This window comes from Limulus polyphemus, unplaced genomic scaffold, assembly GCF_000517525.1.
Source record: "Limulus polyphemus unplaced genomic scaffold, Limulus_polyphemus-2.1.2 Scaffold1921, whole genome shotgun sequence".
Classification (NCBI taxonomy): Eukaryota; Metazoa; Arthropoda; class Merostomata; order Xiphosura; family Limulidae; genus Limulus; species Limulus polyphemus.
In genome coordinates this window covers 99,570-115,824 of record NW_013667531.1, presented here as the reverse complement: position 1 = coordinate 115,824, position 16,255 = coordinate 99,570, and the positions used below count along the sequence as shown (strand labels likewise).

The 16,255-nt window shown below is 33.0% G+C and overlaps 1 protein-coding gene across 1 annotated transcript in view; it reads left to right on the top strand.

Annotated features, from left to right (window-relative positions):
- LOC106465361 (regulatory-associated protein of mTOR-like) overlaps positions 1–16,255 on the top strand; it is a 79,816-nt gene that overhangs the window by 13,134 nt on the left and 50,427 nt on the right. Inside the window, exons 5-8 of the mRNA XM_022393238.1 lie at positions 98–244; positions 2,724–2,896; positions 5,305–5,364; positions 14,614–14,859. Coding sequence (XP_022248946.1) covers positions 98–244; positions 2,724–2,896; positions 5,305–5,364; positions 14,614–14,859 — 626 coding nt within the window. The remainder of the gene's footprint in view (positions 1–97; positions 245–2,723; positions 2,897–5,304; positions 5,365–14,613; positions 14,860–16,255) is intronic.

The window sequence follows — 16,255 nt, the reverse complement described above, 5'->3', positions numbered from 1 at the left end:
GTCTATTTACTTGTGACCACGCTATGTATATATATATATATAGAATCACTTGGAGGATTGTTCTACTAGTTTATGACATAACTATTTTACTTTACAGAATTTTACACAGTATATTCCTCTGTCAGTCTGTGATCTTCAGCAGTGGATGGGATCACCTTCGATCTATGTTTATGATTGTTCCTGTGCAGGACTCATTGTAGAATCTTTCAAACAATTTGCCATTCAGCATGAAAGGGAATATGAAGTAAATTTTATCTTTCTGCTACTTAAAAGTACAGTTCTTTATTTTTCAGCAATGTTTGAAGCAGAAATTTTCATACTGATCAGTAAAATTAGGTGTAACAGGGCAAATGTATCTTCAAATTCTTTTGTATTAGCAAAGGAAGTTTTGAGCTAATTTTGTTAAAATAATCAAGATTATTTACTAACTTTTTATGAGTGTCAGATAGGGTCTGATGAACTTTAAAAATTCATAAAATTCATATTTCTTGCTTTGTCAGAATATCATTATGAACACAACATTAGTTTGATGAAATAAAATTAATCAGATTAAGCTAATCACCTCTATAAAAAAAAACAAATATTTATCACTGTGAGCAAATGCTGACGGTTTTTGTAAATAGGGCAAGGCTTTGAATGAGCTTTCACTCTTTCACATACTAACATAACCTGTGCTAGTCTACAATGTAATCGGCATTAGACTATACCTTTCCACCAATAGGACAATGATATATCTTCCTTGCACAATACTCCTGTTGAGCACTTTGTGTAAACCAAAAGCTTATTCTTTTCCTTGGCATTAAACTGTTTAGACACATTGTTTTCTTATGTGATCTCTTGTGCTGTTCCTAACATTTAGTATTGAATGGAGATGACACTTTTTCGTTTTTTTCTTGTCACCTCCCATCAAGTTTGTTATCTCGTGACATCTCTTACCTCTCTGGCTGTCACTGTCCCTTGGATGAAGTTCTACAGTTGGAGATGTGAACAACCCCAGACACAATTTCTGTCACATTACCTACATTACACTGTGGTCTCATTAGCTTCTGGGTTTTGTCTTTCTCCAGTCACCATTCTCCAACACCACTACCAAGAGAAACATAATTTAATAAATAAATTAATAAAAATACCTATAAAAAAATTAAAAGGAACCTATCATGTGACCAGTGTTCCTTAAAGGGAATAATTCTCTTTCCCAAAATCTGCATCAAATGGGAGATAACAGAAAGTGTTCAACCTATAAACCCCTGTTCAGTGCCCAAACCTTACTGGACCAATAAAAAAAAAAAAAAAAAGTGGCCACAAGCTCACTAAATTGGACAACTCCTACTTTGCCTGTTTGCAGTAATCCAATTTGTTGAGATGATTCCTGTTCAGTTCGTACACCTTTCTACTGTTCCACCCTACTTAGCTTTCTTCTTCTCAATTTATTTTAATGGAACTGGAGAACCCTTGCTTCCTCATTACCAAGCTGCTTGGGTGGTTAGTATGGAAAATTATCCTTTGAGTTAGTTTAATCTTGATGGTATGTATGAGACCAAATTGATACACCCTTGATTGGAAGTAGGACAGGGATATCATCCTGGAAGAGTAGTACAGGCCATTCCCTACACTAAGAACTGGAACATTCCCAATGGTTGTGACCAGCCAGGTGGGTCTTGGGATGCAGGTCTGGGATTATTCATCCCTGAACCTGCATATTCTTGAAGGTATTTCCCCCCATACTGTATGACTTGTTTTACTGCTAACTTCCTGGGATATATAGGGTGATTAAGCAGCCTCCACCCATATTTGCAAGACTTTAGCAATAAATAGAAGATACTTTTGACAGAACCTTTCTGTGCTACTTTGAAATGGGCAAAGAGTATTTCAGGTTAGAGATGGATGCAGTTTCTTACTGACAGCTGTTCCAGTTTGGTCCCACCCCCAATGGGAGACATACACTATTAGTTTTTCTTTTCTGTCACTACAGTCTCAGAAAGGAGACTTTTTAATTTAATTCTTGTAACTGGTCCCTCCACTATCGTAGTGTGGAAATTTAGATATTTGTTCTGGTGGGATGTGGGTAACATAGTGTGAAGTTAACATTTTTCCTACCTGAAAATGTATTTCAGATAGATACTCACCTGTTAATAAAACCATCTACCCAACCTCCCCACTTTTGGATTATCTATTTACCTCATCAAATATGAACTTTTGGTTTACATAAAGTACTTAATAGGAATACTGTGCAAAGAGGATGTGTTATCCTTTTATTGGTAGAAGGGTATAGTTTCATGCTTATTGCATCATACACTAGCATAGTTCATTTTATTATTTGTAGGTGCTAGAGTCCATTCAAAGGCTTGGTGCAAAAACTTTTGGCAGTAGTGATGAATACTAGCTATTTGTTCTGTGTAGAGGTATCTAAAATACACATTTTTCAGTTAAGGGTAATGTTAACTTTAACACCTTCATATCTTAAGAAAATAAAATTTATATTGCTTTTAATAATTGCTATTTTAAACTTTACAGTTAGCCAAATAATATGTTGCACTACATATTGTAACACATTCAGGTAGCTCATTCTCTTAAGTAATTTAAGGTGTTGTTATCCATCAAGACAAAAAAACTTTGTCCACACTGGGAAGTTTTGTCTTGTATACTACTTTTTTTGTAAACTAGATCCATCTGCATTTCTGATTATTTCAGTATTACAGTTCTCATGAAGTTTGTGTTTTCAGTTGTCTGTTGCCAACAGTAAAGGCCAATACCAAGGACCACCACCATCTAATTACAAAAACTGTATACAGTTAGCTGCTTGTGGAAAGCATCAGATATTACCCATGAACCCAGACTTGCCTGCTGACCTTTTTACCTCATGCCTTACAACACCAATTAAAATTGCTCTCAGGTGGTAAGAATCTTTTACTTCATGCTTTTAATACACCAAGAACTTCATTTACATACGCATCAATCATTTTCTTTCAACCAATGTCTGTTGCCACCGAATTTAAAAGGACTGTTGCAAGCTTGAAAAAAAACTTTCTTTTTTTTTATTATAAACATGTACATCAAATAAGCTCATATGGTTTTGAAAACTGCTTTGAAAGTTAAGGATAGATAGGCAGGACTTCTGTTGTGTGTTGGACAAATATAATGATATCTCAACAAATGGAGATGGTAGGACATTGGAATGGTACATTTGACATTGTTATTATTTATATAAACTAAAAGGGGGCATGTGTGTCACATGACAACGTAAGTGAAAATTGAGAATTTTGTAAAATATTTTTCTTTTGAAATTAGAAAATCAGAATTTAGATAATATAAAAATTTGAATTGTGAAATACGCTCTGATGCCAAATTTATTGACATATATTGATAGTAAAGTTTTTTAAATTAAATCCTTAATATAAGTTTGTAAAACATCATGACATGAGCAATTGAGCAATGATGTACACAAAAGGTTAAATACTGAAAACTACCTCAAGTCTCTGAATTTACTAATCAGTTTGTTTAAAGTAGAAAGTATCTTCCACCAGCTACTGTTTTTTTTTAAAATAAAAATGGTTTCTGTTCTTGTTAGTTTAGTTCTTTCAATAATTTTGGTTGTCTAACTTACTTCATATTTTCCAAAATATAGTTAGAAAGTAAATCCAAGACAAAGATTTTAGAAAAAGTTAACTTTTATTTCTAGTTTTTTGTAGATTTTATTTATACACTTACACCTCATTGTTTTCATTCATAAATAAAGAGGTTTAATTTTATTTAACCTTGATGCTGGATTTAGCACTTGTGCTTTCTCATGAAAGTGAACAAATGTGTATAAACACGCAATCTGTTCCAAGCTGCTTTCTACACCTAAATTTACATAAAGCTAGGTCCAATTTTTGTTAAATGTTTTTTATGTTAATATGAATTTTAGTGACTGGATAAATGCCCCCCTCCCCCACCCATTAGAAACCAGTATTATATTGAACATATGTTGCTGATTCTTTTCTACTTTTTCTTTCTACTCTGGTGGTTATGGTGCCCGACTCACAGTCTTCATGTTGTGCATTTCATTCCCATTATTTAACATGTGGGTGCATTATAATTTGATGATCAGTTTCACTAGGGTAACATTACATGAAATTCAACAACCAAAGAAACAGAATAGTCTCTTTTTATGTAACATCCATGTACAAACTTTACATGTTAGATGGGAAAAAAACAATAACTTACCTTTTTTTAGATGTCTGAGTAAACAAAATAAACAATCTCTTTGCCATATATGTTTACCATAAGAAAAAATTTAATGGCTTGTACACTCGTTTTGAGAATCTCGTACCAGACTCCTTCAAATGTAACCTTGTTTTAAATCTCCTTAACAAAGCATATAATATCTGGTCTGACTGTTTCTGTTGTCACTCAGAAATTTCCAAAATTAATAACTATTACAAAATAATGGCTATTTCCTTAATTTCTTACATTCTATCACACAAACAGTTTTTTTAACAAATATAGAACCTACCAAGAAGCAATGTGCTGTCTCAAAATATTTGCTTGTTCTTATCTCTTTTTTTCATGGGCAAACAAATGTTTAAACCCAGTTCCTGAATAAAAAAAAAATAAGCAAGACATATTAATTGCAAAGTAAACTACATTTATTATTTAAGTCAATATTTAGAATTTAAAACTAGGAGTTTAAAACCAAATACACTATTCACATTCCTATCCACTCATGGGTCATTTATAAATACACTTGTGGTAACTGTAAGCCTACCTATATTGATAAAAAAAACTACACATCACCTATAAATATGTGCATATGAGCGAATATAATTTTCATTCAGAAGTGGATATAAGCTAACTAATCTGCCTGAAGTTTGTATCAAATTAAACAGAACAATCACTTTATCTTTTGTTTTTAAAACTTTTAAGTTCTTGTCTTCAGAAAAATAGATTAAAGAAACTATATTAAAAAAGCATTTTCATTGATCGTCCAACACTAAATAATAACATCATTTCATCCTTTTTTTTTCATCAATCTAATTATTTCCAGGTTTCCACTGTTTTTATTTATTTATTTAGTTATTCTTGTTAAAGATGCAGTGGTTTATACTTATATTTTAATCTTTCTTCATAACATTTTCTCTTACCAATATTATTAAACATATGTCTGCCATATGCTTTAACATACATTCCATTTCATTGTTGCCATTTCAAATCTGTGTTTTTTTCTAAACTTTTGGTTGCATAAAATACTTTTAGCTTTATAGTTGATTTGATGTTTATTGTAGTTAGTATGATGTGAGTTAATTTCTTATTTTTCTTCTGAAGGTTTGTAATGCAGAACACAAGCAAGTTAGTTCCTGGAATTACATTGGAGCATATTGACAGGTACCTGACATTCCTAGTATCACATTTTGATATTTAAGCATTTGTGTGGTTCTGGAATTACACTATTGTTTAGAGCCAGTTATGTGAATGACTGTATGAAAGAGTTCTGCACATCATTCTCAGAACATATAGTAGTTAAAAGATGGGTATGTGAATGACTAACATTTCACTTAACCTTGTAGAGGTATTTTAACAGTTTCATTATTTAATTGTTTCTGCTGGAAGAGAAGGTGGGGATGTGCATTATTTTATCATGATTGATAATTTGGAAGAAGTGTGTATAGGATTCTAGCATTCAGATGTAGATGACAAACAGGAATTTCATTATCAGTCATAACCTGGTAGTTCATAATTTTGGCATCATCCCTAACCTGGTAGATGAAATTCCATGATTTTAGCATGTTAATATGGTTGGTAGAGGTATGTGTGTAGTTTAAACTATGTACACTTTATTTGACAAGCTAGTAAATGTATAATTTAACATCATATTTGAACTGTCAGACATACATGCATATCATTTTAGCATTATTCTAAATATGATAAAGCATTTGATGAGGTTACCATCCATGAGTCTACCTGTAGCAGCAATATATTATAATATGTTAGAAATTCACAGTGAACCAAATATGTAGGTGCTAAGCATTGTTACTTGAGCACCACCACTCATAATTGCAGTAACATACCACAGTATTAACACATAGAAATCATTCCAAAACCAAGACTTACTTTAAATGTTAAAACCTTGAAATGCCTTGAAAATGAAAAATATATTTTGTAGCTTTATTTTGTATTTCATGAAATGTTATGAAGCACATAAAATCATGAACAATAACTTGCAGAATGTTATTAGTATTTGTGGATTTAATTATCTTTGACATGTTTTTCTTTTCAATGTCTTGAGAAAGCATTAGAATTAGTTTCCAAGCATAGAAATTTTGCATGCCCTACTTGGCCATGTTTGTAATGTGTTTTCTTTGTTTAAATTTCTTGATCAAATCAATTGTAAAAATAACTTGTATTATCTTGTGCATTTCAGAATACAATAAAACATGAAAAATATTTGTAGTGGGCAAGCAATTATTCAATAAGGCTTTGCTTCTGCTTGTTACATAGAAATTCCAGATAGCTAAAGATGTAGCAAGAAAATAATAAAATTGAGTACAATGTCTCGGTGAAGAACTTGGATATTTTAGAACTTGGGCTAAAAACAAAAGAACACAGTTTAATGGATTAGTCAAAGATATATTGAGAAAAAAAAGAATTGATTAAAGTACATTCAGGCATAATAACTATTTCAGTTGTCTGGACAAATTTTTGGAGCATTTGAAAATATATGAAGATTGAAGTACTAATGTTGTACATTTATGCTGACTTGAGCTGGGTAACTGGTAGAATTTCTCAATAAATTAATGGTCAACTAACTGATTATTCTCACTTGAGACCTGGATAGTTGAAATAAGTGAAAATGGTAATAATCGGTAGCACTAATTATGATGAGGTGGTTATTTCATGCCACTTACTGATTAAGGTGAAAAATCATGAATTAAATTAAAAATATTGATAAGTTATAATTGTAATATTTTGATTACTTTGCTAATTCAAAAAGAGTAATAATTGGAAACACTAACTTTTATTATTTCCAAACCTTAATCGATTAAATTGTAATTTCAATATATTATTTTATGTAACACTAATTGAGTTAATCTCCTAGCTCTTATGTTGACAAACAATGTTCATCAAAACTGTAACTTGATACATTATGTTTCTAAACATTACTCACTTCTATGCACAACAAAGAACTATTACCTTAAACACACTGCTGTGTAAGTTCCTGCACATGCCACAAGCTTTGAACAAAGTTCCCACCCCTACATGTTTCAATATGTTTTGTGCCACCCTATGATGTAATCATTAGATTGTAGCCCTCTACCAGTAGGAGGGTGACATATCCTCCATGAGCTGTAATCCACACAAGCATTAGTGTTTGAACAAAGGCCCATTCTTTACTCAACACTTCTTGTCTTCTGATCTTTTTTTTTAGGAATTACCAGAATTTTGCACTTATTATTTTAAACTGTCATTACCATTCATAGTGTAGTCTTTCTCTCCTTACTTTTCTATATTATGTGCAAGAATGATACCACATTTTCAACTTGTCATTTGTTGAGTTGTTTTTTTTTTACTCATATTTGTACTTTTGGAACATATGTCACAATGTCTGTTCCTCTTGTTTAATATGACATACAGGTTTTGTTCTGTACTCTTTATGGTTGTCATTAGGCCTATACATCATCAATATAGCTGGCTCATTTTATTTCTCTTCTTTTAGGGCTTTACATTGAGATCCTGTCAACTTTACTGAGACAACTTGCACATACGTATTTTCCACCTGACCCTCAGTTTTCTTTCATTTTGTTTTAACTTTTTGACTACTAAATATAATGTTATCTCAGCAAATAGAAAAGACTGTCAGTTCTTATTTTATGATCTTGCTTGTCAGTATTGGTAATTTGAGTTTCTAATTCTTTAAAAATTGTAGACTTTATATTTTATGATGCCTGCAATACAATCTGAGCAAAAGCATAAAACAATGTACCATATGATACACAAAAAATCAATATAAAGCAATTTTTTTTAAATATTTACTTTTGAATTAAAAAACTAACTAATGTATAATACTAAAACTAAAATTATAAACTGCAGTTTGATACCAAATTTATTGACATACATTCATAAAATAATAGTTTAATAAAATTTTGAATGTAAGTCTACAAAATATGGTGATGTGTTCTGACCACTATCTGTATTGAAAGGGTTAATTTGGTTTCTTTGTTCCTGGGATGTACTTTGTCAGATTTCCTTACTTTCTGATATCTGTCTCCTTCAGTTTTCTCTTCACACCTTCTGTCTTGCACCATTTCTATACAATTTGGTTTTGAGGGGATATTTTTCTATCTTGGCATCTTTAGCTGATGCAACTCATCAGCAACTATCTATTCTCAAAGTGAGAAGTTCTTGCTTTTGAGACCAAGTGGGACCACCAGGTTTCTCATTGTGTCATGGGATCACTTTCTATCCTGTTCTGTGTTTTCTTGTTACCATCCAGTGTCCCCCTTGTTTTAGGTCTAACTGTCATGGTTCTTCTGGGCAATTTTTTTTTCTACTGTCACTTCTAGGCACCAGTTCTGTGGAAGCTTTGCTCTTTAACTCTGTACACTTGTTCACTATCTTTGCTACAATCTGTTGAGTTCCTCAGGTGCATTCTCAATGATTCGTTCCTGTACTCTTATGCTCTGCCTTACCTGTTTTGAAGACTATGGGTAACGTTTATCTACTGCATTCTGGGATTTTATCCCCATCATTTTGTTCTTCTCATGAAAATGGCTGACCAGTTATCAGTCTATCCAACTTGACCTGACTTTGATCTTCCCTCTGTTCCCTGTTGAGTTTTCTTACTCTGAGGTGGATACTCTTCCTGCTGGTGGATGATCTGATTCAAGGACTCAGACACTTTCTTTCTTCACATCTTTCAGTTCATCCACAATGGTCAGACATTCAGTTGTTAGCCCATCCCTTTCAGTTGGCTTTGCCTTCATCTTTTTTGTTTTGGGCTTGATGGGATTTTCCTTGGCAATTCATTCTTTAGGTCTATTATTCTACTACTCTATAGACATTTGGCTTCTACTTGCCCCTTTCAACAAGACTTCCTCCTTTGCAATTTCCCTTCTCCTTCAGGAGTTGTCTTGTTTGGGGTGGCTAGTTCAGTTTTCTGATTTAGTCTCAATCCCCACCCTGTATCTTTTTTCACTTAGAGGTCATTCTACCTTTATATGCAATGCAAACTCTGCCTACTTCTTTATTTATTTGAGATTTGAAGCTATGAATCCCCAGGTTCTCATGTCTCCATTTCTTACTTTCGAAACTTATCTTTTTTTTTTGCCCTTTGTTTTTGTTTTTCTGAGTCCCATGTTACTCTTTGAAGGTGCCCATACATGTCTTCTGGCATGTCATTATGGGTATATCCGCTGCCATTTTTCACCTCTTGTGGTCATGGGGGCTCACTCAATTCCATGTAACAGGCAGTGTCCTTAGGGCTAGTCGCTAGAGCTTGACGTTACTGCTGATTACACAAACTTTGTTTAGTTGAGGAATGCAGTAGTGAGTGAAGCTCACAAGTCACTAACTCAATGTAATTTATGATTAGACTAAAGAAACTGATTCTGAGACTGATATTTAACATAATACATCAGTTTTATTTGAGTTCTTACAACGACATACACTTTTTATGACAACCGTTAAATGTTAATAATCCGTTAATTCTTAACAATCCAAATTTCACTTTCATTTTAAACATTCTTGACTAATACAGCTCGTATAAAAAAATTTCACTCTTTTTACAATCATTAACTTTCTTTATATGATTACTATCTTATCCAAAACTACATTAACTGAGCAAGAGAAATAGCATTTGTACTTACATCAGAGTGGAGCTGGTGTATCGTTGTAGATTAGATACCTTCATCATTGTCAATTCTGGAAGAACTTGATAGCCTCTGGAGAATTTGTAATTCGTTCTGGAGAACTTACTAGCCCCTGGAGATCTTTGTCAGCTCTGGGAGAGCTGATTTTCAGCTCCAGACACAAGTTGTTGTACTATATTTTCTCTGTATCCCACGAACTTCCAAGTAATATTTTTAACTACCCACAAGCAGTTCTGACACTTCATTGGCTAATTTCTGCAACTTATTGGGCATTTCCAAAACAAGACCCAAAACTTTCAAGTAATTGGTTACTATCATGGTGAGTGCTTCAGTTGCCTTCTCACTTATTCTATTACTCCAGTCTGTGCCAATTTTAGATGCCATCATAAACTTTTTAGTAGCCTTTACTGTACTACTAGATTGGCATCAGTAACTTATCATTGTCAAAATTGTGACTGGCATTTTTCTCAATGTCTTCACTGTAGTTTCATTTTTTTTTATAACTCTTAGCTCTGATTTTCAATACTAACTAACCAGCTAACTATGCTTTGGCTAATTATTGACTTAATTTTGTAATAGAGGCATTCTTACTTATACCATTTCTTCATGTATGTGTACCACACCTATAAACCTAAATTTCTTTAGTTTCTTTCATAAACTCTCTTAACATTAAAATAAAACAGTTTTAAAAGTTACTTAAAAACACCCATTTGCTTCACCCACATGAGTCTGTCCTGTTTGATCCCTCCATGTCCCACCAGTGCATACTTGTGTTCCATTTGCTATCATTTATAAGGTTCTATGTTTGTGATGAGTGCAGCACAAGTGGCTTATTATATCTCTTTGTGTTTAATGTCAGATATACCTATCCACCACAGCCTCTGTTCAGGTAGGATGCCTGATCTATTTTTAGCATTTGGTTTTTGGAGGAGGGGTTTCTTTATTTCTAAATCCTAGAGATGGTGGCTGCTTCATAGCTTGCCATCATCTGTCTGGTCTTCTTATAGTGATCCAATTAGACTTCTGATATTTCTTCTGTCTCCCATCTGAAAGGCACTTGATTCTGGAACCTCTGTTTTCCTGGCTTTGAATTTTATCTTTTAGATCTAAAACAGTCATGTTCAGTTAACAGTCTATCATGTTTTTGGAGCTTAGGCCCTGGTTGTGGATCTAGTGTCTTTCCTGGATCTGGACCCTTCCCACATTTACTGGTGTTTTCTGTGGATTTGCTATGGGAGTACTATCATCACTGCCTTTCCAACTCTCCTACATTTGGGACAATATGAAATGCTTATAAGAAGCCATAGTAAACACAGTTTGCATTAAGTAAATTAACATGACATCTTAACATGATTTTTTATGTTGTTTTCATTGCTGAAAATGTCCAGTCTTTTTATATAGTAACTGCAAGTGCCTCTCTTGCAGTGTGCGAAATTTGTGAGTGTTTCAAATTTAAACACATGTTAGACTATCTCCTCAATTTCTTGCTTGTGGGAGACATCCCTCTCACATTTGTCTTGGCCTTCTCCTAAACTCTTTACTACAGGGACCAGTTATTATTCTTTCCTTTCCACTCCTTCCTCCCCTACATTTGGATGACTTTGGAGGGTGATTGGTTGTTTTTCTCCATTCATTCTCCACTCTTTTTCTTTCCTGTATGATCTTTCTGGTCCAGATCATCCCTTTTGTTCTGTATGGTCTCTTTATAGTCTCATTTGTTCTGCTCTTTTATTAAGGTGCTTGTAGATATCCTTCCTTACCATGGAATTCCTCTTTCCCTAGTAACTTATCTCCTTCCTTATATATCTGTATTACAGAGACATTGGAACCTCCTGTGGCCCAGGTGTTGCCTTAAATGGAATACTTTTCTAACATTTGCATCAAGTATGGGAGTAAAAAAGTGTTAAGCCTATCCACTTTTGCTCAGTGCCTTTGTGAAAAAAAAAAAAAATGACAGTACCAGATATGTGCATGCTCTCACACTTGCTGTCTTTAGTCAAGATAATCCATTGCACTGTCTCTCAGTGTGAGACCTAATTCAAAATGATTGTTCTTGATGACATGGTTCTAGAATCTTTCTGGTTCCTGTTCATTTCTTCTAATGGAGTATGGGAGAACCCTTGCTTTCCCAGTCCCAAGCCATCTGGGAAGTCAGTATGGCAATTTCCTCATCGGGTTGTGTAATCCCACTGGTATGAAACCAAGTGGATGCATCCCTTGTTGGTAGTAGAGCTGGATGTTACTTGGAACACTGTGGTCACCCCACTACATTTTGGACCATGCTATTCCCTGTGTTTAGATATAACCAGAGCTTATCTCAAGAGACAGGTCTGGGATCTTTATACTTGTACCTGACTATTTTGGTGAGTATCTCATGTAAGTATTCCTCCTTTACGTAATGGACTGACTTACAGGTCTAGCCATATTACATATTCATGCTCAACTGTCTGCCTGTGAGGTAATGGCCTGTTGAGCAATGTCACATCCTGCCCACCTTAGCAATTTAGCACCTAACAATTAACACATTAACTGTTGCAGGAGCAGCTCAGTTGCCGTTTTCCGACTCACAGATAAAACTGAGTTGCCATCAATCACAATAAAATGGTAATTATCATCATTTGCATAGAGTTAGAGTTATGTATGTGCGATTGACGGATATTTCCGTCATTCGCAGATGAGCCATAGAACTTTGATGATGGACATATACGTCATCTGCAGTTGATGAGTTAATACCATGATAACATTGGGCAAAACTATTTCTTGCTTAAGATGGTTGTGGTCTCCCACCAAGTGCTGCCCTACTAGGCTACTCTGTGCCTCATGGATGTCACATTTCATGGACTTTTCATTTCTGACACTGTTTTCAGAATGAAACTTATCTTAGTAATTTCTCTGCATTGGTCCCTCCACCATCTTCATTGTAGGATTCTAGCTCTTTGTAGAGCAGAGAGGTAAGTAGCATTTCTCAAGTTTACATTTTCTTTACTTTAAAAATTTATTTCTGATGGATATTCACATCTCTGTACAACCTCCCACCCTTCCTTCTCACTTCCAGTGCATTTAGTTTGCCTCATGAAAAATGATCCTTTGTTCAAATGTTAGAGCTCATGGGGATTACTGCACATGGAGAATTATTGCCTTCCTGTTGGTGAAAGATTAGAGCCTAGTGATGATTACATCACAGGCTGGCACAATAAATGTTGATACCTGTAGGGGTTTGAGCTTTGTTAAAGGCGTCTGGCATGTGCAGGAACTTACACAGCTGTGTGCTTAAGGTAACAACACCTCTTTGTTGTGCACAGAAGTGTGTAATGTTTCTGAAATAAAATGTATCAAGTTACAGTTTTTGATGAACATTGTTTGTCAACATCGAGTTAGATTATTAACCTAGAGAGATATCTATCTGAAATACATTTTCATTACAGTGCATTTAATAAGTACTATATGTGCTCTATATCTTATGTTTATACAATAAAATTTTTTTATTCTTACATTACACTGTTGGCAGGATATATCCTTGAGAAAAAAATTCAAGTGATCCCTTTAACTCTCTACCACGGGTATTCCTTAGTGCACATGACACAAAGTTTTAGTGTCTTACATTCAAAATGTTAATTACATTTCTTTTTGTTTATGTTGTACCATTTAATATAGCATACAATTTTAACTAATAATCCATATTTTAATAGTATATAAAATTTAAGTTCTTAATTGTACAAGACAATATTAAAAAAAGTCTTGAATTTCCCCTAGTTTGATACACGTGACACATTTTTTCTGGGCATCCTCTCTTCTCTAGTTTACTCACCACCCCTTGAAAAAAGTACAAAATTAAATGTAAATTGCTCAATATAAATCATTATTGCACAGACAAACCATAATTTTTAAAGCTTTCAATTTTGTTTGGTTACAGAGCCAGGATTTGTTAATAGTTCTCTTTTATGTTTAATTATATATTTCCTACAACCGATAGAAAGCCAAGGTTTTCATCTACCAAATGAAGACACTATAAAGTATATAGAAATGTGCATGTAATTGTACAATATACCAGACCTGTTATATTGTTTAAAATTGTTATAATTATTTAGTTTTATAGGTACAACAACATTTGTTGATAGTTCTATATGTACATCTATGTTTTCTGATTGTTTAACTACTTTTTACCTGGTGATTTTAATGGTAGTGACATGTGTTTCGTTACTTTTATATTTGTGTTTTCCTCTAACCAAAAATATCTAATTTGTCAGTGCTTGTTGAATTAGTAGATCCCTGCCAATCTTTAGGTCTTTGTTTGGTGCATGGTGGGGAGGAAATGAGTGTTAATATAAAGTACAGAAGTATTGTATATTTTTATTCAAGAACAAATTTTTTAAATATAGTTTTGATAATTAGCTTTATTGAAAACTTATCACTATATGTGTATGGCCAACAAACTTGAGAAAAAGTTTGTTTTGTTTAAAATCATGTGGATTTTTGTGTGCGTTTGCAGCTGGGGAGTGTGTAAAATTTATAATAATTTATAATATATTAAAATTTTTTTTTAAATATATATCATTAATAATCCATTAAAATGCTTTCCATTCACATAAATGTTGTACTTGGCTTCTTATGTTAAACATTTGTGACTACATAGGTATTATTTCAAAACCAAATAATTTTACTTCAAGGAGTACCAAAAATTTTAACATTATATTAATCATTTCACTAAACAATAAAAAATACTTATTAATGTTGTTAGAGCCTCATTAAAATTTTAAAAAAATTCTAGAATTCCAGGACAACTTAATGATCGAAGGACCATGCTTGGGGAACTTAACTGGATATTCACTGGCATCACAGATACCATAGCATGGAATGTTCTTCCAAAAGATCTCTTTCAGAAGCTATTCAGACAGGACTTACTAGTAGCAAGTCTCTTCAGAAATTTTCTTCTTGCTGAAAGAATAATGCGTTCTTACAACTGCAATCCTGTGTCCAGTCCAAAGTTGCCACCAACGTATCATCATCCCATGTGGTCAGTTTTTTTTTCTTTTTGTGAAACACATTATAAATATGGTGATGGAAAAGTAATATGTTCAAATAAGTAAAAAAAATAAAATAAAGTAGAATGGATAGTGAGAAAATGTATGACAAAAAGTGAAGGATAGTTTTGTTTTCAAAAAACAGTTTATTCCTTACACATAATTAAACCATCTTGTAGCTTTCACATGCTCACTGGTTTGAAACTTGTAAGAGAAAATTATCATATTATAATATTTACATGTTATTTTTATGCTTTGCTCTAAGAAAAAAGGCATTCAAAATAGCAAACTTTGTTTTATTATTCACATTTCTGGTATTGAAGAAGTGTTAGTTATAATGAAGTTTATTTTGGGTAATCAGCATGGAATTTTACTGATATACAGGAAAACAGCTTTAAAAAATCATTATCAAACATTGATTAAAGAATTAGTCAAACAATTATATTTGGTAATTACTCGAAGTATGGAAGTTGACATTGAAAGAATATTTTAACATTTTGTTGCAACTAAAACACAGAGAAGATGAAAACTGTGAAATTCTTTTTTTAATTTAATTTACTGTATGGAATATAATAGATATATTAAAATGAAATTTTAAGTTGCAACATTAGGCCAAACATTTGGAAATTTTGTTAAATAAAAAATAATTTCAAAGGCCTAAAAAATTCTTCATAGGGTACTTGACAAAACAAATAGTTTTAAAACCTTTTATATGTAGAGATTACTGTAAATTATGAAATTACAAATATGGCAGGATTTGTTACTGGTTATGAATTTTCATTCTTTGGGTTCTTCAATCTACATATAATGTTAAAGTATCAGTCAAGAAATTTAGTTTGACTGTGAGTCAGAATTAGAAACTTGGGCAAGAGCAACATGTAACTCCAGATGAATTCAGGTAGTGGAGTGCATACTGGAATGTAAACATTTCATGAAGAGAAGCAGCCAATATCCAGTGAAAATCCTTTATTTCCTCAATGTTCCACCTTATGACTTCATCAAAGGATACACCCTACTGAACACACAAGCCCATTCTTAGCAGAACAAACAGCTGATGTAATTCAAAATAATAACAAAGTGTTGTATGATAAAAAAGTTGCATCTGACAGGAAGTCATTATTCAAAGGATCAATAACCAGATAACGAAGGACTGAGTTGAAGCTGTGCCAGTTGCTATTCCCAGGGGTTGAGCATAATATACATATAGGTAGTCAGATAATGTAACAAACTGATACACTGTGTAATAACAGTTCAATAAAGATAACTTGTTTTGTTTGTGTTTTACGTAAAATAATTTATTCATTGATTACATTTATTTCGTAAACATCCATGTATCACATTTTTATATATATATATATATATATATATATATATATAATATAATATTAA